This window comes from Cebidichthys violaceus, unplaced genomic scaffold (genome assembly GCF_023349555.1).
Source record: "Cebidichthys violaceus isolate CVI_PGR_0920_01 unplaced genomic scaffold, fCebVio1.0.p SCAF_36, whole genome shotgun sequence".
Taxonomy (NCBI): Eukaryota; Metazoa; Chordata; class Actinopteri; order Perciformes; family Stichaeidae; genus Cebidichthys; species Cebidichthys violaceus.
The window spans coordinates 1,785,069-1,807,985 of NW_027176550.1; the positions used below are offsets into that span (position 1 = coordinate 1,785,069).

The following is a 22,917-nucleotide window of genomic DNA, read 5'->3' on the forward strand; positions in this document are numbered from 1 at the left end:
TATATATATATATATATATATATATATATATATATATATATATATATATATATATATATAACACTAGTAAACACGTGAGCAGAGGTGAAAATGTTGTACAAATGCAAACTGGTCTCAATGTACTGAAACAGCAACGCTGGTGACTGCAGTTAGTCAGCTAGATAATAACGTTAGCATGCTAACGTTAGCCGCTAACCTGCTGATGTTTAGCAGGTTTAGCGCTCACCATATTATTTGCCAAAAAGACACAAAACACAAAGTTAGATGAATTGACTTATTTTTATAGATCTTATTGTTATCGTGAATTATTTTAGCCGCGATAATCGCGTTGTGAAAATGTGATAGTGTGGCAGCTCTACCACAGAAGATACGGTCCACCCAGAGGGAACCAAATGTAAAATATGTATTTTAACAATATCCCCTCAATAACAGAATGAATGTCGTTGAATCAAACTAGAGTGTGGAATCCATTCTCATGAAACATTCCAGATGTTGAGGTTGGTACCAGTGATGACCGATGGACGTGACTACGAACTGTGTGGGATCTTTTTATTGTGTTTTAATGAAAAACAAACTATATTCATAGCTCAGCTTTGTACACCGCAATGCAGGAAATATACATGAATTCTTCTTTCTTTAATGAAAACCACACGAGCCAAATAAAGAACACTCTTTTAAATAAAAGAACTCATGTTTCTGTCAGGTAAAAGTCCGTCCTTCAGCAGGTCTTCAGCCTCTTGGTGTCTTTGCTGCGCGCCTCCTCCTCCTCCGCCTCCTGGTCTCTTTTAGCTCCTCGGCTCACGTCGGGCGTCTTCTCCGCTCCGTCCGCCTCGGAGATGCTTCCTCTCGGGTTCCTCAGCTCCCTCCTCTCCCGCCTGCCCTCCATCTCGCCGATCTCCTCGGCGAAAAGGGTTTTGAGCGCCGGAATGAGCCGGGGGAGGATTTTAAAGTCTCCAAAGCGAATCTGAGGGAAGAGGAAATGATTGACGGGCAGGTTATAACTCCTAGAGAGGCTCATGAATACTGTGACTCATCTTGAATCAGCAGTGAAGAAGTTTCTGTTTGCCACTGCTTTTAATTCAGTCCTATGTAGAACTGGTCCCTCATATCGCACATATAGAAGAAGAAGGCTTCTCTGCGTCACGTGACTCACTCTCATGTGGTCGAACGATATCCCCACTCGGTCGGTGAAGTCCTCGCTGAAGAGGGGGATCTTGGCGTAGCGCTGGCTGAAGTGGTTCAGCATGATGAAGTCTGCGTTCATCTTCATCCCGATGCCGATGGCCTGCGAGGTCGTGCTGCCGGGAAGAAAAGAGAGATTTACTGACCCCTCACTTTTACGGACATAAAAGATGGGGGGTTTTTTTGCGAAGACGGACTCTCACTCTGGAACCATAAAAATCAATATCATAGAGTGGAGAGTAGACATATTTAACAATGCACTCAAGACGTAAGTGCAACCTCAAACCGGCAGTAAAGTGCATTTATTTAGTGATTCTGTTAAATGCACAGGAACCGTCTCTGCAGCTTGTTCACCTGTGTCTTTTCTCCACCGCCTCCTCCTCCAGCCCGTCCTCCAGCGTGGCCTCGTGGATCAGTAAGGTCGCATTCCTTCCTGCAGAAAAAAGAAAATGAGAGTCCTGAATCACAGAGAAGCACTAACAGCCCCCCCCCCCACAGGAAATCAATCAGGGAGTCGGAGTAATCAAGAATCGGCACGCCCTCGTTTTGTCCGGCGAGCCGATGCCGTCGATAACGAACGTGGGGATACACTCGCCGTCTCCGGGAGGCTTCGCTTGGACCGAGTCCAGACGAGCAATTTGAGGAGAGTCAATGAAGTGGGATCCCGCAGGAACCTTTCTAGAACGAGGCCCGGCAGCTCGCAGAGTGATCGAAAGCTTTAAGGAACACCTGATAAATTATTCAGAAGCGGTTCGATGACCTTATATGAGGCTCTCTGGATTATTGAAAGCCTCTCTGTGTGTGTGTGTGTGTGTGTGTGTGTGTGTGTGTGGAACTGACCGGCGTGCACGAAGGCATCACAGGGCATGGTGTCGCCAGAGAACGCCAGCTTCCAGCCGGACCGGTGAGAGAAGCTGCAGGCGAAGGCGTTCTTACAGTGATGCACGGTGCACGTCTGGAACTGACACACACACACACACACACACACACACACACACACACACACACACACACACACACACACAAAACTAATAAATACATTTAAAAAGACACGGCAATAACAGAAAGGATGAGACGTTCAAACACCTTCTCCAAGTCGTTCTTCTTCAGCAGCGCCTGGATGAAGGACTTCGTTCTCTGTCTGGGCAGCTCTCCGCCGTCACACAGAACCTTGTTAGGGATGAGGCTGAAAAACACAAAAATACACGATAATAAAGACGTCAAATCACAAAAATATAGATCTCTTAATTAAAAAAGGGTTCATCTCTGTACATTCAGGGAGCTTTTCATTATGCTAACGAGGATTTCCAAAGCGGCAACCTCCAGTTCTGCAAACGTGAAGCCAAAGCTTCATGTGTTAAAGCTGCATTCTCTCTAGTGTCCAGCAGGGGGCGACTCCTCTGGTTGTATAGAAGTCTAGTCTAAAATGACTCTACTTCTCTCTTGATTTATTCCCTCAGTAAACATTGTAAACATGAGTTCATGGTCTCAATCTCGTCATCTTCAGAGGTTCTTTGCGTTCACGTACTTGATGTGGTTCAGGATCTCCTCGCAGTAGTCGTGATACTGGCTGAGCCAGCTCATGATCTGGACCGGAGCCACCAGGTAGACGGGGCTGAACGCCTTTCCCAACGTTGTCTAGGAGACACAAACAAACACGCTGGTTGTTTAATGATACATAATTAATAAGTCATTTTTCAAGCATTACATGACCAGAAGACGGGACGGCGTGTTAAGAGTCATTACAGGTACAAGGGACATTGTCTTCTACATACCAGTGCTCGCTCCCTCTGATAGAGCAACATGAGCAGCCCCTGAGAAGAAGAAGAAGAAGAAGAAGAAGAAGAAGAAGAAGAAGAGAGCGTTATCTTAAAGCAGCTCATCTCAACAACACAACGTGGTCGCGGTGCGTCGTGCACGGCTGCTCACCGTGTGGTGGTCAGCGTGCATGTGAGAGATGAAGACGGTCGAGATCTTGGACAGAGCGTCGTCCACGCCGTCTCCGTAGTGTCTGCAGAGCTGACCGAAGGTTCCCTCGCCACAGTCCAGCAGCAGCGACTGAGTCGGGCTGCAGACAGACAGACAGACAGAATTTATGCAAATTCTTCTGTGTATCTATCTAGTTTTATACAGATTTTGCGTAAAAACTGTGAAATCAAAAGGAAAAATAAGTGAATTTCACGAGATGATAAAAACCAAGAACGAGCAACAAACGACAGAATACCGGTGGTGTTATGCTCCACCTCTCCTTTAGCTTCAGTGGGACTAAATACAAAATAAAAGCATGTTTTCATGTGGCTCTACCTGCGTGGGGAGCGGAGCTCCGTACCTGATGTTGACTAAAGTGCCGCTGACGTTTCTGATCTTCATCGGTAGAGCCGATCCCGTCCCCAGGAACACCACCTCCGGGTGTTTCTCTCCTGTAGAGAACAATGAGACACGCTCGTACACCGCTGAAGATCCGTCCACTTAGGAGTCAACAAACGCTTCAGTCGGGCTGTAAACCAGGAAGTGAACCGTCCCTCTGGAGGAGGTTTACAGAGGAGGAACTCACCGGAGAGCTCTGCGGCGTCGGCGGAGCAGATCTTCCTGCACTCGTCCACTTCCTCCAGGAAGTTCGGGACCTCGGACGCCTCGTTCACGAACTCCTCGGTGTTGCAGGAGGGGACGGCGTCTCTAACCAACAAGAAGCAGAGTCAAGAAGACGCACTCCTGACCTCCACAGAAACAGAGAGGAGGAAAAGAACCCGACGCCTTCAAGACGAGGTTAAAGATGAAGAAGAAGAAAGCAGCCGAGTGCAACGGTGCGTTCCAGAGCTGCTGAGCAACGTTGGCTACATTCTGGGGCGTGAAGGACGAACTGACCTTTGCCACTCCATCACGGGTCTGAGCTGGAACTTCAGCAGACACTCGGCTCTGACGGCTGGGACGAGAAGCTCAGCCGGAGCCTCCTGGAGACAAAACACACCGTCACCGAGAATGATGAAGAACATGATGAAGAACATGATGAAGAACAATCACGTGATGAAGAACAGTCACGTGATGTAATACTATGAAACAAGCTACACACCTGAAACGTGAAATAAACGATCAACCGCCGCTAACGATGTCATTCAATTACAATTAACTTTACGGATTATTTTCGGGGGAAACTTTTAAGAAAACTTTGAAAAATTTGTTTAATTTAATCCACTTAAACTCCTCCTCTCTGTTGCTCTTTAAAGACGATTATGATTTATATTTTGTATCTCTAGTTTGCGGTTTATCGTTCACACATTCCTCTTTATCTATTAATGTGTTTCATTGAACACAACCTATTTTAATGGATATTTTACCTGATGAATGACTGGACAGACATACTGTGTGATCATCTTCCTGGTCACTGTAGACGTGTTCTGATGTGATTTTTGTTATTTTAAAGAAATGATCGTTACCGACACTGAATCTAGTTGTTCTAGTTGTTTTTTACCCATTTTTAGAACATATTCATGTTGTTCTAACCCGTTTACTTCCATTGATTCTTTGCATTTCCTTCATACTGAAGTAGAGTAGAGCTCCACTACTATTAGAGTCTCATCTGTTGAATTTAAAGATACAGATATATGAGGTTTGGACACCTTTGACTCGTAGGACTTGAGCTGTGGAAAGATGTCCTGGTGGATCACGTTCAGCTGGGCCTGGATCTTGTGACTCCTGACGTTGTGGACCGTACGGACCTGTTCATTCAGGATCAGGTGTTCTGTTGTGGACGGAAACCTGCAGAGACACACACACGCACACGCACGCACGCACGCACACACACACACACACACACACACACACACACACACACACACACACACACACACACACACACACACACACACACACACACACACACACACACACACAGCTCAAAGAGAGCAGGGTCTCTGTGCAGTCTGGTCTCTAGAGAGGGAGAACACAAACCTCTCCATCCACCGCTGGTACTGGTCTGTGGACAGAACGGACTCTGGAGTCATGTGGACCACCAGCGCAGCCGAGTCCTCCGTCGCCCCCGTCTGGTGTCTGGAGGAGACGACGCACTCAAACTTAGAGACTAGAGAGGACGGTGTGAACGGCTGCTGTAATAAATAATAATAATAATAATAATAATAATAATAATAATAATGATAAATAAACATGACGGGTCAAAGGTCTACCTCCTCAGCTGCAGGTTGGAGCAAACGGCTTCAACGAACTCCTCAGACGGACACTCCACCACGATAAAGACCGGTCCTGGGTCTGTGGGGGTACAGACCTGCTCCGGACGGATCTACGACACGACGGACAGAAACGATAACTTCAGAGCCGCAGCCTAAAATAAATAATAATAATAATAATAATAATAATAATAATAATAATAATAAGAGAAGAAGAAGCGGGTTCTCTCGGCACCTCTCTTCCTTCGTACGTGACACTCCTCCCTCCTTTCAGAGCGGCGATGAGCGGACCGATGGCTGCTGTTCCTCTGGAGGACGAGAAGGTTTCATGAGAGTCATCAGAGGTTATGAACGGCAGCTTCAACGCAGCCATCACAGGAATTCATGCTGAGACACCGGCTGCTCCCAGCGTCTCTTAACGTTGTGTTCATGTATATTTGGTAGAGGGCAGTGATGACGCTCGGTGAGCTGCTCTGTTAAATGAAGATAATATCATTTCATAAATCATGTCATGCTGATTAACACTCACACAGGCAGACCCAGATCCCTCGCTTGAGCCACTAAGAAATTTCCTTTCTTGGGGTGAAGCTGTGAAGAAGAAGAAGAAGGAGAAGAAGGAGAAGATGGAGAAGAAGGAGGAGGTCAGGTACAAAGTGAGAACATCACATTCATGACGTCGGGGTGTTTTCCTTGTTTCCTACCTTACATATGAAGGAAACCACCAGAGAATTATCTCTAGCTGCTCTCCGTCTGTCAGCTGTAAGACATTAAACAACACATTTACACACTTCAATGTTGCTCTTTCATTTACACTGTGCAATGCATTGTGGGACAACAACCTCTATTAACACCACACTCAAGTGATTTAGACTTTGTATTTTAAATATTTACTGATTTCAGGCTTTTATTTTAAACATGAAGTGATTCAGACTTCTCATTGACAGCTGACTGTCAGGGGGTTTGGTTCAGATGCTCGTGTTTCACTCAGGATGAATTGTAATAACTTAAAGGAGAATGAATGAGTGAACTCCTCACAGCATCAGAATGAGTGAGTGAACTCCTCACAGCATCAGAGTGAATGAGTGAACTCCTCACAGCATCAGAGTGAATGAGTGAACTCCTCACAGCATCAGAGTGAATGAGTGAACTCCTCACAGCATCAGAGTGAATGAGTGAACTCCTCACAGCATCAGAGTGAATGAGTGAACTCCTCACAGCATCAGAATGAATGAGTGAACTCCTCACAGCATCAGAATGAATGAGTGAACTCCTCACAGCATCAGACACACTCAGAGTGATTACTGCTGAGGCCTCAGGTGTTTCTCTCAGTGAGAGAGTGAACTCACTGTGGGGGGCGTCTCTGCTGGGGGAGGGGGGGCTGTGGGAGGGGCCGCCGCCCGACTTGGGGGAGAGCTTCCTGCCGTCGCCCCTCGACTGAGCTGAGAGACAGACAGAGAGTCAACAAACCAAACGCTCCTTGAGAAAGGACAGAGAGAAGAGGACCACTCACCGAACACGGGGACCTGGTAAACGGTCATGGTGTCGTCTGTGTACGTCTCCTCAGTGTACGGACGCACCGCTACGAGACAACAACACAACCGTCACACAACTGATACCACACACACACACACACACACACACACACACACACACACACACACACGAATATGAATCACAACGTCCAACATACACAGCTGGATTTCTTCTAGTGGTCCAGAAAAGGACTTGATGGCGTGAAGATAGTTCCTCTGTGGTGACAACAAACAAACAGCAGAGAAGAAGAAGAAGAGATTCAATAAAAACAAAACATTAATACTGTATAAAATATAAAAAACAAACAGCAGAGAAAAAGAAGAGACGTCACAATAAAAACAAAACATACAGGATGTAATAAATACAGGATTTAATATGTAAATACTGTATTTATTATGTAGTATTTAATAGTACAGTACAGTATTTATTATGTAGTATGTATTATGTACAGTACAGTATTTATGATGTAGTATTTAATAGTACAGTACGGTATTTATTATGTAGTATGTATTATGTACAGTGTTTATGATGTAGTATGTATTATGTACAGTACAGTATTTATGATGTAGTATTTAATAGTACAGTACAGTATTTATGATGTAGTATGTATTATGTACAGTGTTTATGATGTAGTATGTATTATGATGTAGTATGTATTATGTACAGTACAGTATTTATGATGTAGTATGTATTATGATGTAGTATGTATTATGTACAGTACAGTGTTTATGATGTAGTATGTATTATGTACAGTACAGTGTTTATGATGTAGTATGTATTATGTACAGTACAATGTTTATGATGTAGTATGTATTATGATGTAGTATGTATTATGTACAGTACAGTGTTTATGATGTAGTATGTATTATGATGTAGTATGTATTATGTACAGTACAGTATTTATGATGTAGTATGTATTATGTACAGTACAGTGTTTATGATGTAGTATGTATTATGATGTAGTATGTATTATGTACAGTACAGTATTTATGATGTAGTATGTATTATGTACAGTACAGTGTTTATGATGTAGTATGTATTATGATGTAGTATGTATTATGTACAGTACAGTATTTATGATGTAGTATGTATTATGTACAGTACAGTGTTTATGATGTAGTATGTATTATGTACAGTACAGTGTTTATGATGTAGTATGTATTATGATGTAGTATGTATTATGTACAGTACAGTGTTTATGATGTATGTATTATGATGTAGTATGTATTATGTACAGTACAGTATTTATGATGTAGTATGTATTATGATGTAGTATGTATTATGTACAGTACAGTATTTATGATGTAGTATGTATTATGTACAGTACAGTGTTTATGATGTAGTATGTATTATGTACAGTACAGTGTTTATGATGTAGTATGTATTATGATGTAGTATGTATTATGTACAGTACAGTATTTATGATGTAGTATGTATTATGATGTAGTATGTATTATGTACAGTACAGTATTTATGATGTAGTATGTATTATGATGTAGTATGTATTATGTACAGTACAGTATTTATGATGTAGTATGTATTATGATGTAGTATGTATTATGTACAGTACAGTATTTATGATGTAGTATGTATTATGTACAGTACAGTATTTATGATGTAGTATGTATTATGTACAGTACAGTATTTATGATGTAGTATGTATTATGTACAGTACAGTGTTTATGATGTAGTATGTATTATGTACAGTACAGTGTTTATGATGTAGTATGTATTATGATGTAGTATGTATTATGTACAGTACAGTATTTATGATGTAGTATGTATTATGTACAGTACAGTATTTATGATGTAGTATGTATTATGTACAGTACAGTGTTTATGATGTAGTATGTATTATGATGTAGTATGTATTATGTACAGTACAGTGTTTATGATGTAGTATGTATTATGTACAGTACAGTGTTTATGATGTAGTATGTATTATGATGTAGTATGTATTATGTACAGTACAGTATTTATGATGTAGTATGTATTATGATGTAGTATGTATTATGTACAGTACAGTGTTTATGATGTAGTATGTATTATGTACAGTACAGTGTTTATGATGTAGTATGTATTATGTACAGTACAGTGTTTATGATGTAGTATGTATTATGATGTAGTATGTATTATGTACAGTACAGTGTTTATGATGTATGTATTATGATGTAGTATGTATTATGTACAGTACAGTATTTATGATGTAGTATGTATTATGATGTAGTATGTATTATGTACAGTACAGTATTTATGATGTAGTATGTATTATGTACAGTACAGTATTTATGATGTAGTATGTATTATGTACAGTACAGTATTTATGATGTAGTATGTATTATGTACAGTACAGTGTTTATGATGTAGTATGTATTATGTACAGTACAGTGTTTATGATGTAGTATGTATTATGATGTAGTATGTATTATGTACAGTACAGTATTTATGATGTAGTATGTATTATGTACAGTACAGTATTTATGATGTAGTATGTATTATGTACAGTACAGTGTTTATGATGTAGTATGTATTATGATGTAGTATGTATTATGTACAGTACAGTGTTTATGATGTAGTATGTATTATGTACAGTACAGTGTTTATGATGTAGTATGTATTATGATGTAGTATGTATTATGTACAGTACAGTATTTATGATGTAGTATGTATTATGATGTAGTATGTATTATGTACAGTACAGTGTTTATGATGTAGTATGTATTATGTACAGTACAGTGTTTATGATGTAGTATGTATTATGTACAGTACAGTGTTTATGATGTAGTATGTATTATGTACAGTACAGTGTTTATGATGTAGTATGTATTATGATGTAGTATGTATTATGTACAGTACAGTGTTTATGATGTAGTATGTATTATGATGTAGTATGTATTATGTACAGTACAGTGTTTATGATGTAGTATGTATTATGTACAGTACAGTGTTTATGATGTAGTATGTATTATGTACAGTACAGTGTTTATGATGTAGTATGTATTATGTACAGTACAGTGTGGTTGGGCTCTCACCAGCTGAGGCGGTCCAGAGAGGACACACTCTGGGACTCCGGTGTCCTTCAGGGTTAGAATCATCCCTGCAGAGGAAACATGATGAATCTCATGTTTATTGATATTGATTCTATTGATCTCAATCATCTCCAGAGTGTAAAGATCACCTCCACGCTCAGACTCTTGATTAACAAATGTGTTCATATTTGGACTTTTTATTAGAATCTATTACAAACACATTGTTTTGTTTTGTTTCCTTATGATATAAATCTGCTCATGTTTAGTGTAATAAAGACGTGTAAATGATGGACAGCTCTTCAGGACTTACTTTATTGTAGGTAGGTTCAGCTGCGAGTCCTCTCACATTAATAATCATATTGATATCCGGGTGTTACTGACCTGATAACCCTCCCACGTTGTCCCAGCTCAGCCTGGTCAGCAGGATGTTGTCCAGCCGAGCAGCTTTCAGCCTGAGGAGGAACCAGGAGGACGTTAACTCCTCATCAGTCACTCTACGGTGACTCAAACAAGACAAACGTGTTCAACATGACAGCAGCTCACTTGTGCTCCTGCATGAGTCTCTGTGTTCCTTCACCACAGTTGAACAGATATCTGAGAGGAGGAGGAGGAGGAGGAGGAGGAGGAGGACAGTCAGTCACATGAATACAAACAGCTGTTTGACGTCATTAATGCTTTACTATAAATATGCATATAGATCTATAGGAATATTGTACATGCATGTATATCTGTATGCATGTATATCTGTATGCATGTATATCTGTATGCATGTATATCTGTATGCATGTATATCTGTATGCATGTATATCTGTATGCATATATATCTGTATGCAGCACACCTGGGCCGATCACAACAGTCCATGTCTTGTGACCCATGATGTTAAACTGCATTGCATACATTTGTGATTTGCTCACATCTGCTGTATTTGTGTCACATGTGACTTTAGGAGGCGGATTTCAAAGTAAAAGCATGGTACTGAAGCCGTGTGTGTGTGTGTGTGTGTGTGTGTGTGTGTGTGTGTGTGTGTGTGTGTACGGGTTACCGGTTGTATTCGGAGAAGACGTAGAGCGACGCCGCGTTGTCTCTGCTCCCAGCACCGACCACCTGCACGTACACCGTGGACGGTCCGTGGACGTCGCCTCGCTTGCCCCGGTTCTCTTTGGTCTTCAAGCGCCGCAGCGGCTCCTTCTGCTTGGCCTTCTTCAGAGCCGGCGGCTGCCTCGTCTCCGCGGCGTTGTTGTCATTCGTCGCCATCGTTCGGAACAACTGGAACGCGGTCCGCCGGGGAGGGAGGCGACAGCTCGTGACAGCCGGAGGACCCGCAGAGAGAGCTCCGCCGTTAATACACAGAACGAAGGACCTGAGCTTCAAACGGACCGTATTCATAATAAATACACCGCAGCGATGTGAAGAACCGGCGGCGGTTAGTCCGTGAACGCTCGTGTGTACATGTCCACGCGCTTTAAATGAAGAGAGAGGCACCTAAAGGGAGCCGGGTGCGCATTCAGCAGGACTTTAGAGGTTGGGTCACACGTTGGTCACACTGCTTCCGGCATCTAGTGATGACGTTGAGGACTCTTGACGCTCATTGGCCGGTGTGATTATTTACTCTGTCTGTGGACCAATCACAGCGGCGTTTGAAGGGAAGGAGGCGGGGACAGCTCCAGTGAGTTACTGGAGCAAGTTACTGTATAACAACGTAGTTAATATACTGTATATCAATATTATATATATATATATATATATATATATATATATATATATATATATATATATATATATATATATATATTATACTGTATATATATATATATATACATTTTGTGTTAATTATTATATATTCAGTTTTTTTTTTACCTTTTTACACAAATAAAGAACTGAATTGAGTTGAATATGTCACCTTCTGAACAGTATTTTCTATCTGAAGTCATCACTGAAGCTTTCCACATATTTAAAGGGAAACAACGGCACATTTCAACATTCATACGAGTTATTCTTATTCTTAAGCCCCCAAAAAATATAAACAAAAACCAACAAGTTCCTCCTACATCCCAAAGCGTTCTACTGCTCCGTAGACAATTAATTATTCATCATCAAAGACATATTCAGATATTAAAAATCCCAAATTACTTAAAGCTAGTGTGTAGGATTTGGTGGCATCTAGTGGTGACGTTGCAGATTGCGACCAACTGGAGCTTAAAACGTGAACGTCCTCCAAAGAATGAACGAACACACACACACACACACACACACACACACACACACACACACACAGGTGTCCTTTCTCCTCCTTTATTCATATATCAGCATATAGTCCACTGTACAGCGAGGACCGGACTGCAGGTCCAACATGATCCGGACCACCGACACTTTTTTTAAAACTGCTTTTTATACCCAGAGAAGCAAAGTTCCATTAAGATACCAAACACGATGCTTTCAGTCACGTACATGAAGAGGTGGGACACTTCACAGAGAGCACGACTCCAGGATGTCCAAGAATTCAGCTTTTTCTTTTCTTTTTTTTTGGTTCCATAAATACAAGTTTGACATTATTATTATTATTATTATTATTATTATTCATTTTATTTTTTAAATCACTTTACTAACCACGGAGGTGTGTCCTCGTTAAGATGAGTCAAGACCGTATGATTGATTCCGCTGCTACTATACTTACATGACTGTGTGTGTGTGTGTGTGTGTGTGTGTGTGTGTGTGTGTGTGTGAGAGAACAAGAGAGAAACAGAAGTGTTGATATATTATACAGACATGACTGAAATGAACACCAGTTATTGCACATGGTGTGTTTTTGTTTTTTCTCTTCTTAACACTGCGATAAGGGGACCAAGCAAAATGTACACAAGGATTCTGTTTTGTTCACTCTCTCGTCTTTGTCTTCTGTTGTTTAAACGTGTTGCAGACCGGTGAATGTGTGTGTGTGTGTGTGTGTGTGTGTGTGTGTGTCCCCGTCAGTCCATGTACATCGGGGAGCTGGGGGACGCCGGCATCTGATCCATGAGCCGGCACACGTAGCTCGCCACGTCCACCGAGCGCTCCTCGTACATCTGGATGAACGGGTCCTTCTGCAAGCAGAGGAGACGAGGAGAGAGGAGATATGACGCCAACAGCAAAGAGGACAGACGGGAATAAGAGCAGCTGTGACTGCATTTAAAGGGTGTTTCTAAGAGACGAACACTTTATTTAATTGCTTCGGTATCGAGCGTGCTGCAGAGTAATCAATCCTCACCCTACGGACGGACCAGTAAAGTGCTGTTTTTGTTTTCCTCTGACGGACTCATTGATCTTTCTTTACCGTTTCTTTACCGCTTGATCCGGTCCGTTTGTTCTCCAGTCTAATGAAGTCTAACAAAGTCTAACGAAGTCTCGCTCGAGGAGGAGTTTAAATATTCACACAACGCTGTCACTCCTCTCTCCATCAAAATATCCAAAGTTGGTGACTTGGATACAAAACCGTGAGGAAGATGAGGGTTGAAAATGACCATTAACTCTGTAGTGTAAGGAGAACTCACCAGCAGCTCTTTGTACTTTGGCCTTTTTGACTCGTCCTTTGTGAGGCTGAAGAGAGGATGAAACATACAAACGAGCGTTAGAAGGAGGAAAGCGCAGTTCAGCCGTTTGTCCACCAGGGGACAGCCGGGGTCTTCAGTGAAATACTGCCGATCCGCTTCCTCACCACACGTTGACAAAGGAGATGAATTTGGGGGAGAAGCGCCTCTCCTCCGAGTTGCTGAGCTGCGGCGGGTCTCCCCTCACCACCTGGGTCAGCTGGTCGAACACGCTGTTCCACTTCGGGTAGGGGAACCGCCCGGTGGCCAGCTCGTACTGCAAGACACGGGACACCGTGGTCAGGGACGACGTGGTCAGGGACGACGTGGTCAGGGGACAACGTGGTCAGGGGACAACGTGGTCAGGGACACCGTGGTCAGGGACGACATGGTCAGGGACGACATGGTCAGGGGACAACGTGGTCAGGGACACCGTGGTCAGTGACGACGTGGTCAAGGGAAGACGTGGTCAGGGGACGACGTGGTTAGGGACGACGTGGTCAGGGACGACGTTGTCAGAGACGACGTGGTCAAGGGATGACGTTGTCAGGGACGACGTGGTCAAGGGACAACGTTGTCAGAGACGACGTGGTCAGGGACGACGTGGTCAGGGGAAGACATGGTCAGGGACGTGGTCAGGGACAACGTGGTCAGGGGACAACGTGGTCAGGGGACAACGTGGTCAGGGGACACCGTGGTCAGGGGACACCGTGGTCACAAAACATGTGAGAGTGTTTCTCTCACCAGTGTGATTCCCAAACTCCAAACGTCTGAGCGGACGTCGTAGCCCTGACGCGACGCGCTGGGGTCTATTCGCTCGGGCTGGACAGAAAAGACAGGAAACAGGAAACAGATTCACATTTAAGTTTCAAAATAAAAGCAGACAGATAAATAAAATACATGCTGGATCATATTCAGGACACATTTCAGGTTAATAAGAGCACCGATGTGTTCGTGTAGCAGAAGGATTAATAAACAACTAATTTACTAATAACTTCACTGCAGGATATATATATATATATATATATATATATATATATATATATACATATATGTGTATATATATATATATGTGTATATATATATATATACATATATGTGTATATATATATGTGTATATATATATATATATATATACATATATACACATATATATATATATATGTATATACATATATATACACACACACACACATCATAGTAATGAATACGGCTTCTTCTTATTGTCACACATATCATATGTCGTCCTCCGTCTGCTGTAAGCTTTGTAAACCACCAGGTGTCACTGTGTGTAACTAAAGGTATCCACTGAGGCCTGATTTATGCAACATTGTGTCAATAAGAACATGGAGAAATGGGTTTTTGTATGTGTGTGAACAGTGTTTATTGATTTATGGAGTGACACAAAGAAATATCCAAAATGTCCTTCTGCAAAAACCTTTGACTCTAAAATGAAACAAAACGTTCTGAACCCGGTTAGATCAGATGTTCACGTTTATAAAGCTCAAAATCTTCTTTTAGTTCCAGACTCCATACCAAGAAGAAACAAGGTGTTCACAACCAAAAGTGGGTCAAAACAAATACCGAGACAGCTCATCACCTCTGGGCATGTTTTCACCCGCACAGAACGCCGTCATCAGCCCTCAGGTGAGCAGCGTGTTCCCTCAACAAGAAGTAGGACAACAGAGCTGCAAGACAGAACAGGAAGCTCCTGTCTGAGGCCCGATTCAGGCGCTGACGTCACCCAGAGGAGGACGGTCTGACGGACAGTCTGAGGGACGGTGTGTCTGTGGGACGGTCTGTGTCTGTGGGACGGTCTGTGTCTGAGGGACGGTCTGAGGGACGGTCTGTGGGACGGTCTGAGGGACGGTCTGAGGGACGGTCTGTGTCTGTGGGACGGTCTGTCTGTGGGACGGTCTGTGGGACGGTCTGTGTCTGAGGGACAGTCTGTGTCTGTGGGACGGTCTGTGTCTGAGGGACGGTCTGAGAGACGGTCTGTCTGAGGGACGGTCTGTGTCTGTGGGACGGTCTGTGTCTGAGGGACGGTCTGAGAGACGGTCTGTGCGACAGTCTGTGTCTGTGGGACGGTCTGTGTCTGTGGGATGGTCTGTGTCTGTGGGATGGTCTGAGGGACGGTCTGTGTCTGTGGGACGGTCTGTGTCTGTGGGATGGTCTGTGTCTGTGGGATGGTCTGAGGGACGGTCTGTGTCTGTGGGACGGTCTGTGTCTGTGGGATGGTCTGAGGGACGGTCTGTGTCTGAGGGACGGTCTGTGGGACGGTCTGTGGGACGGTCTGAGGGACGGTCTGTGGGACGGTCTGTGGGACGGTCTGAGGGACGGTCTGAGTCTGTGTGACGGTCTGTGGGACGGTCTGTGTCTGAGGGACAGTCTGAGGGTCTGTCTGCAGCGCTGACGGGTTTTTACCGGAGCAGCTGAGTGAGTGCAGAGAGCTCTCATCTCCACACAGAGTTGTGAATGAAGTGTGACCTCCTCATGGACGGACGTGTCCTGAGACAAACAGCACAGTGTCTGTATTTACACTAGGAGTCCAGCAGCTGTCCTGAGATCAGTGTTTCTACGTCATTCAAACCTGCTGGAACACCAGGACAGTCGTGATGGATCCAAACCAAATTTAGAAAATAACCTGCAGTGATGACGACACACACACACACACACACTCACACTCACACACACACACACACACACACACACACACACACACACACACACACACACACAGTCAGCAGATGAGTCAGACGTCCTGATTCATGTCCATATCCTGTTTTACTGAATTATGGGATGTAAATCTGGAGTGCAGCTGCAGAGGGAACATTGATGAGTCTTTTTCTTTGAGCACACCTCTTCCACCATCCCTTTGCACCACAACATGTCCAAGCTGAGACCACAGAAGTGGACGAGTTCATCGAGACGTCACTCGTTGGTTCTGGACGGATGTTTGGCAATTTGTTCGTCACCATCTTGGCTTTTTGCAACCAGTGAACAGGAAGTGACCATATCTGGACTGAGGAGTGACGTAGAGACGCCGTATACGTCTCTGGTAGAGACCTGTCAATCAGCGTGTAGCCCCGCCCCTAAATCATCCCCTGCTTTATGGTCTGTTTGACTCTAAATGTTCCATAATGTACTAAATGAACATCATGCTGTATTGAAGAAGACTGTAAACTAGAGATTGAGACCATAAACTCATGTTTACAATGTTTACTGAGGGAATAAATCAAGAGAGAAGTAGAGTCATTTTAGACTAGACTTCTATACAACCAGAGGAGTCGCCCCCTGCTGGACACTAGAGAGGATGCAGCTTTAAGGTTCAGTGTTACTTACCGCCATGTACGGTCTGCAGCCTGCATCTCTGGTCTTGGCGATGGAGTCCACCAGCTGCCCGCTGATGCCGAAGTCACACAGCTTGATGTTGCCGTTCCTGTCCAGGAGGATGTTTGACGGCTTAATGTCTGACGGGAGAGAGTGAGGAGACACAAGGGGGCGAGTTCAGAGAGACGCCATATATATATATATATATATATATATATATATATATATATATATATATATATATATATATATATATATATATATATATATATATATATATATATATATCGATAAGATCAGACCAGGCCTCACCTCTGTGTATTATTTTCAAGTTTTCTTTTAAGTGGTTAAGTGCCTTCACAGTCTGCGAAACACAAGAGAAGGTTTAGCAGCAGGAGTCGACATTATGCTTCTTCATTCATGTATTATATGTATTATTATATAACGAGAAACTTACAGCTAACGTTATTTTTCCTAATATTTCCTCTGGAATCACGTCGTCTAATGAGCAATATACAAACTTGTAAAATTTGTCTAAGGAGGTAGCCATGAGTTCCATACAAATCCAACAGTCGCCCTGAAACGCAAGAAGAGAGCGTCAACAGACGGAACACTTATACTATAATAATATTCATAATTATGAGAATAACTGGCGACGTCACCTCTCTGAACAGAGCGCCGTAAAACTGCACGATGTAGGGACAGTCGCTGCTCCTCATCACCACGTCCAGGTCCATCAGCAGCTGCTTCTGCTCCTTCTCGTCCACCGTGGACCGGATTCTCTGCAAAGACGAAACGCAGACGATCAAGACGCTCGAAGTCGACGGGGAAGAATCTAAAGCCGGGGTTAAGAGTCATTAAAATAAAATCACCTTGACCGCCATGATCTGGTTACTGGGCTTGTGCACCATCTTGTTGACGGAGCCGTAGGCCCCTCGGCCGATCTCGCCCAGATCCTTGAGGTCCTCGGCGGTGAAGTCCCAGTGCTGCTCCGGGGAGATCTTCAGCTTTCCCGACGACTCGATGCTGTGTGTCCTCAGCCTCTCTCTGCCAGAATACAGAATATATATAAATATATATCTCTAAATGTAGGATTTATTCTGAAGTGACGGGAAGATTTACTCACATGTGCGGGTTTTGAAAGGGCGGCCCGGCCGTGTTCAGTGTGAATCTAGTCGTGGGTTTGATCGGAGGGTTGGCGAAGTTCAGCTTCAGGGCTTTGCGTTTACCTGAGAACAACAACAACACAAAACCATCAACGTGATCTTAAAGGAAGCCGCTCGAGTTTAAGGACTGAGACCAAAGAGCAAAAACCTGCTCCCCACGAGGACGGTGAGACAGATGAGAAGACAAACCATGAAGTGAGAGAACAGAGGAGACGAGAACATCGATCCAGATCTACTCAGTCAGGGATGTCATGCTTCACACACACACACACACACACACACACACACACACACACACACAAGGGGTAAGAAGAGGCAACTTCTGCAGCACCATATATGGACGTTTTTACTGAATACATTCCTAATTTCTAAAGATATTCTCACCTATGAGCCTGGGATAAGTGTGGAGATATTCTTTATGTTTCATTACTGTTAACAGTTCTCATGAAAAGACCAAAACCAACAGTGAACGTATCTAACAAGTATTCTGTGTATCCAAGCCTGATGGATCTTTGTTTCTCTGGATCTTTGTTGCTGGATCTTTTGCTTTTGGATCTTTTGCTTCTCTGGATCTTTGTTCCTGGATCTTTTGTTTCTGGATCTTTGTTTCTCTGTATCATTGTTTCTGTATCTTTGTTTTTGTATCCTTTGTTTCTCCGGATCTTTTGTTTCTGTATCTTTGTTTCTCCGGATCTTTGTTTCTGTATCATTGTTTCTAGATCTTTGTTTCTGGATCTTTGTTTCTCCAGATCTTTGTTTCTCCGGATCTTTGTTTCTGGATCTTTGTTTCTCCGGATCTTTTGTTTCTGTATCATTGTTTCTGTATCATTGTTTCTGAATCTTTATTTCTCCGGATCATTGTTTCTCCGGATCTTTGTTTCTCCAGATCTTTGTTTCTCCGGATCTTTTGTTTCTGTATCATTGTTTCTGTGTCATTGTTTCTCCGGATCATTGTTTCAGGATCTTTGTTTTTGGATCTTTTGTTTCTGGATCTATGTTTCTGTATCTTTGTTTCTCCGGATCATTGTTTCTGTATCATTGTTTCTAGATCTTTGTTTCTGGATCTTTGTTTCTCCAGATCTTTGTTTCTCCAGATCTTTGTTTCTGGATCTTTGTTTCTCCGGATCTTTGTTTCTCCAGATCTTTTGTTTCTGTATCATTGTTTCTGAATCTTTGTTTCTCAGGATCATTGTTTCGCCGGATCTTTGTTTCTGGATCTTTGTTTCTCCAGATCTTTTGTTTCTGTATCAATGTTTCTAGATCTTTGTTTCTGGATCTTTGTTTCTCCAGATCTTTGTTTCTGCATCTTTTGTGTCCATTATTTATTAAAAACACATCAGTGAGGCTCACTGTTGTTCCTCCGTCATCAAGAACACACTGCAGTTTATTTTGACTTCTCTCTCTCAGTTTTGGTCTTTTTATGAGATTTCTTAACAATAAGAATGTAGAATAACACCTTTTAACATCTATTGCTCTCATGCTTCTCATTACTCAGCATGTCAAGCCGTTCAGCCTTTAGAATAAACCTTATTTGATAAACAATAACAGCATTTACATATAGCCGTGTTGCAAAATGATTACGAGAGTTAAAGAATCTACATCATCTCAGTGTGGAAGTTCTTTCAATAGTGTCTCCTCCAGACAAACACGTCCAGCTTTCAGTAAAATAAAACCTCTTTCTCAATCCAGTATTTGATGCAGAAACACAAACGTAGCATGCTGCTAAACACACACACACACACACACACACACACACACACACACACACACACACACACACACACACACACACACACAGAGAGAATAAAGGGGAAAAAGAAAACACTGACACACGACATGCTTCTCAAGGCCAACTGCTTTGATTTCACCTCGCCGTTCCGCTCGGCTCCGCCCCCCGAAAACACCAGAAGAAGAATGCGAGCGCTTGAACTCCCGACGGCTCGAGCGCTAAACACCGTCGTGAACGACGACGTCGTGTTCCTCGTCTTGACAAGCGAGAGCTGAGGTGCACCCATGCCAATAAAACACAACACCACAGGCACTACTTCTGCTTGTTAGTGGAGAACCAGTGCGGCAGAGCTTCCATTAGTTCAATGAGGGATCTGGTTAATGAATGAAAGCAGTGCTCCTGCAGTTGGGAGGACGTCTCTAGTCACACTGAGGAGGGACAGACGGGTTAAACCGGTTCTTGAAGCATCAGTGGAAGCTCTGACTTTTAGGCTTGTGCCGATGAGAACAAACACAACTTCACTCAGTAGAGATGAGGCTGAACTGTCCCCCCCCGTTATCTGAGCTAGCGGCTAGCGGCACAAGCCTACGTGAACCCGTCTGCAGGTCTGGGACTTGGATTAGTTGAGGAAACCAGAACCGTCAAGGCGGGACACAAAAAAGGGGTGAGAGCTGTTGGTGCTGAAGCAAAGAGAGGTTCTTACTTGGAGGAGCTCCAGACAGGTTTATCTGAAACCCTACAGAGGTGAGAAGACAGCTTTTATTTCACATTGCACTTCTGGAGAAGAGACCGCTTCGTGAGTCGGACCCTAACGTTAACCCCCCCCCCCCCCTCCCCACTTGATCACAGAAATTGGCCTTGCACCATCACGGGGGTCAGCCGCATCAGCATGCAGGACACGACTACACCAGGATGGAGGAGGAGGAGGAGTCAGTCGGCGTGGAGGGAGGATGAAAGAGGAGCAACCGTGGATGGCTCAAACAACAAGGTGAGAGTGAGTTACCATGTTACACATTAACACACGTGTTCTCGGCTCACCGTCGTTCGGCATCGTGTCAGCAGTTAGGAATCATTAGTGAGCAGCAGTAAGGTAAGGAAACACAAAAGGTGACGTCAGGGAGGCACAGGGTTACAGAGCAGGGAAGATCAAATCAGTTAAAGTCATGATTATGATTATTATTATTACTGTCGGGATGAGTGAAGCGCGTCTCCTCCTGTATGAAGGCGGGCATCAAACCCACATCTCTGTCGTAGTGATTGATTAAACCACTGGGTGACGTTGAATCAGGAGCGTTTAAAGGCGTCACAGTTACTTTAGTTGTGATCAAGAGAAGAGCCTACCTGTCTCACTCTGACATCTCCAGCAGGTGTTGGACTCTGAAAGTCAAACACACACAAAAACACACAAAGGAGACATCGGTTTTAAATGTGGGAATCAAGAGACGTGAACACAACTTCACACGTCGCCTTAACTTAAAGGGAAGTCTCGCTCCACTGCGTCACAAACACACGGAGTACGTCCATGTAGAATCAGGCATCTTGACGGTTTGTGTGATTTTAAAGAAGAAGAAGAATCTCACAATTATCTGTTATAACATCTGTATCAACAGCTGTGATTTATAATTAGTAGTAGAACACAAAACACTCAAAATCTGTGCAGCATAAATACACATTATTCTGTCTGTAGATATAATATTTTAATATTATTTAGATTTGTTTACTTATTTTAGATTTATTATTCTTTACTGTTTTATTATTATTATTACTTATTTATAATACTTCTTTATATATATATATATATATATATATATATATATATATATATATTATAAATCATATATATTATATATGCATATATATATGCATATATAATATATACTCCACTCTGCTGCTGTCATCCTGTACATGTCCCTGTCACTGCGGGACTAATTAAGGATTCTCTTATTTTACATTGACATTACCTCCACGTCATAACTGATAATGAGACAACCTTCCATCGTGTCAGGGCAGTATTACTGCAGTAATACTGTAGTAATACTGCAGTACTACTGTAGTAACATACATGTTGTACTCCGGCTCTGGGAGTAGCCGGAGCCTCCCACTCACTGCTAACAGTAACCTTCACTGCAGCACAACGGCAGCTCCCCGCTGACACGCGTCAGTGTTCCTGTTTGTGATTATTGATTGTGCATAAACGTGCGCGTCTCACCCTGCATGCTGCTCATCGTGGTGATGTGAGAGCCCGCGTTGTTGCCGCCGCCGCCGCCGCTGCCGTGGCTGCTTGTTGTCGAGTTGTTCGGACTGGGAGTCGCCATTGTTGTGTGTTGTTTGAATTCCATCAGCAGCGCCGGGGCTGCAATGCAGATACACGGAGGACACTTCTGCGATGTGTTCACGCTGCACGGTCTTTTTTTTTTTTTTTTTTTTTTTTAATTTAAATAAAGTTCCGCGCAACGTTAGACGCTATAGCTGTGTAGTGACGTCAACACACAAAAAAAACCACAACAAACGTCCAGCTAGGCTAAAGCTAACTAAGCTGGCTAGCGGTGCTTAGCCGAGGGAAGCTTTGAGAGCCGCAATCAGCTGACCAAGTGACACATGTCAACACCCACCGCGTCACGCAGATAACCGGAAGCTAGCGGTGGTTAGCCGAGGCGAAGCCGGATGTTACGTTGCGTTTGTTTCAAAATAAAACAAGAAGAAAGTATACGTTAAGAAGTATTATGCTTCTTTAGTTTTACTTAAACTGATTTAGAATTTACATTTGAGATGAAACAGTGGAGCTGTGCGGTAGTCTGGAGTGAGGCTATATCTGACATTCCATACTAACGCGCTATTTTTCAGAATTGTTTGACTATTTTCATTTTGTTTCTGTGTATAAAATGGTGAAAAACTATAATACACAGTTCACAATACTGCAGATCTATAGATATTGCAATACTTTCATCAGAGGGCTCGGTCCTCATTGTTTTACCTCCTTTGTTAATTAACAGACTTTTATGTAAATTAAATTCTTCAAGAATTTTTTTTACTGAAGTAAAAGAGCAAAAGTATCTTAAATACTAAAAGTAAAAGTACCTTTTATGCAGAATGGGCCATTTCTGAATCATGCAAATCATATCATTGGATGATAATTATGGATGGATGAACGTATGACTTTTATTTTGCTGGTCAATGTGGAGTTCATTTGAAAGACCTTATAT

At 42.9% G+C, this 22,917-nt stretch overlaps 2 protein-coding genes across 5 annotated transcripts; both read right to left on the bottom strand.

Annotated features, from left to right (window-relative positions):
* Nucleotides 1-535: 535 nt before the first annotated feature.
* On the bottom strand, nt 536-11,448 carry elac2 (elaC ribonuclease Z 2). Its single transcript, XM_068725817.1, has 24 exons — nt 10,969-11,448; nt 10,469-10,519; nt 10,307-10,377; nt 9,929-9,993; nt 7,054-7,111; nt 6,874-6,942; nt 6,710-6,802; nt 6,065-6,120; nt 5,893-5,951; nt 5,599-5,671; nt 5,364-5,476; nt 5,131-5,229; nt 4,800-4,938; nt 4,048-4,133; nt 3,737-3,858; nt 3,512-3,602; nt 3,112-3,250; nt 2,958-2,996; nt 2,711-2,820; nt 2,269-2,368; nt 2,023-2,143; nt 1,537-1,615; nt 1,154-1,298; nt 536-964 (listed from the first exon to the last, which is right to left on the bottom strand). The coding sequence occupies exons 1-24, from the start codon at nt 11,310-11,312 to the stop codon at nt 719-721; spliced, it is 2,568 nt and encodes an 855-aa protein (XP_068581918.1). The 5' UTR covers nt 11,313-11,448; the 3' UTR covers nt 536-718.
* A 756-nt stretch (nt 11,449-12,204) lies between these two features.
* Nucleotides 12,205-22,314, bottom strand: map2k4a (mitogen-activated protein kinase kinase 4a). 4 transcript variants are annotated; one of them, XM_068725654.1, is made up of 13 exons: nt 21,924-22,314; nt 21,056-21,091; nt 20,418-20,450; nt 17,946-18,048; nt 17,692-17,866; nt 17,482-17,601; nt 17,277-17,396; nt 17,132-17,183; nt 16,832-16,959; nt 14,234-14,311; nt 13,618-13,766; nt 13,454-13,499; nt 12,205-13,006 (listed from the first exon to the last, which is right to left on the bottom strand). In XM_068725654.1, the coding sequence occupies exons 1-13, from the start codon at nt 22,051-22,053 to the stop codon at nt 12,893-12,895; spliced, it is 1,284 nt and encodes a 427-aa protein (XP_068581755.1). In that variant the 5' UTR covers nt 22,054-22,314; the 3' UTR covers nt 12,205-12,892. The 4 variants fall into 4 exon arrangements, with proteins under 4 accessions (XP_068581755.1, XP_068581757.1, XP_068581756.1 ...); XM_068725656.1 differs by lacking the exon at nt 20,418-20,450 and having other exon boundaries at nt 17,946-18,036; XM_068725655.1 differs by lacking the exon at nt 20,418-20,450.
* Between the last annotated feature and the right edge of the window lie 603 nt (nt 22,315-22,917).

Excerpts from the sequence above, each read along its gene's own strand:
- elac2 (XM_068725817.1), bottom strand. The coding sequence starts at position 11,312 with ATGAATACGGTCCGTTTGAAGCTCAGGTCCTTCGTTCTGTGTATTAAC. Across the intron at positions 6,803-6,873 it reads TTACCAGGTCCCCGTGTTCG|CTCAGTCGAGGGGCGACGGC; the intron begins GTGAGTGGTCCT and ends TCTGTCTCTCAG. Across the intron at positions 2,997-3,111 it reads TGCACGCTGACCACCACACG|GGGCTGCTCATGTTGCTCTA; the intron begins GTGAGCAGCCGT and ends TCTTCTTCTCAG.
- map2k4a (XM_068725654.1), bottom strand. The coding sequence starts at position 22,053 with ATGGAATTCAAACAACACACAACAATGGCGACTCCCAGTCCGAACAAC. Across the intron at positions 17,602-17,691 it reads ACCAGATCATGGCGGTCAAG|AGAATCCGGTCCACGGTGGA; the intron begins GTGATTTTATTT and ends TCGTCTTTGCAG. Across the intron at positions 17,397-17,481 it reads ACGGCGCTCTGTTCAGAGAG|GGCGACTGTTGGATTTGTAT; the intron begins GTGACGTCGCCA and ends CTTGCGTTTCAG.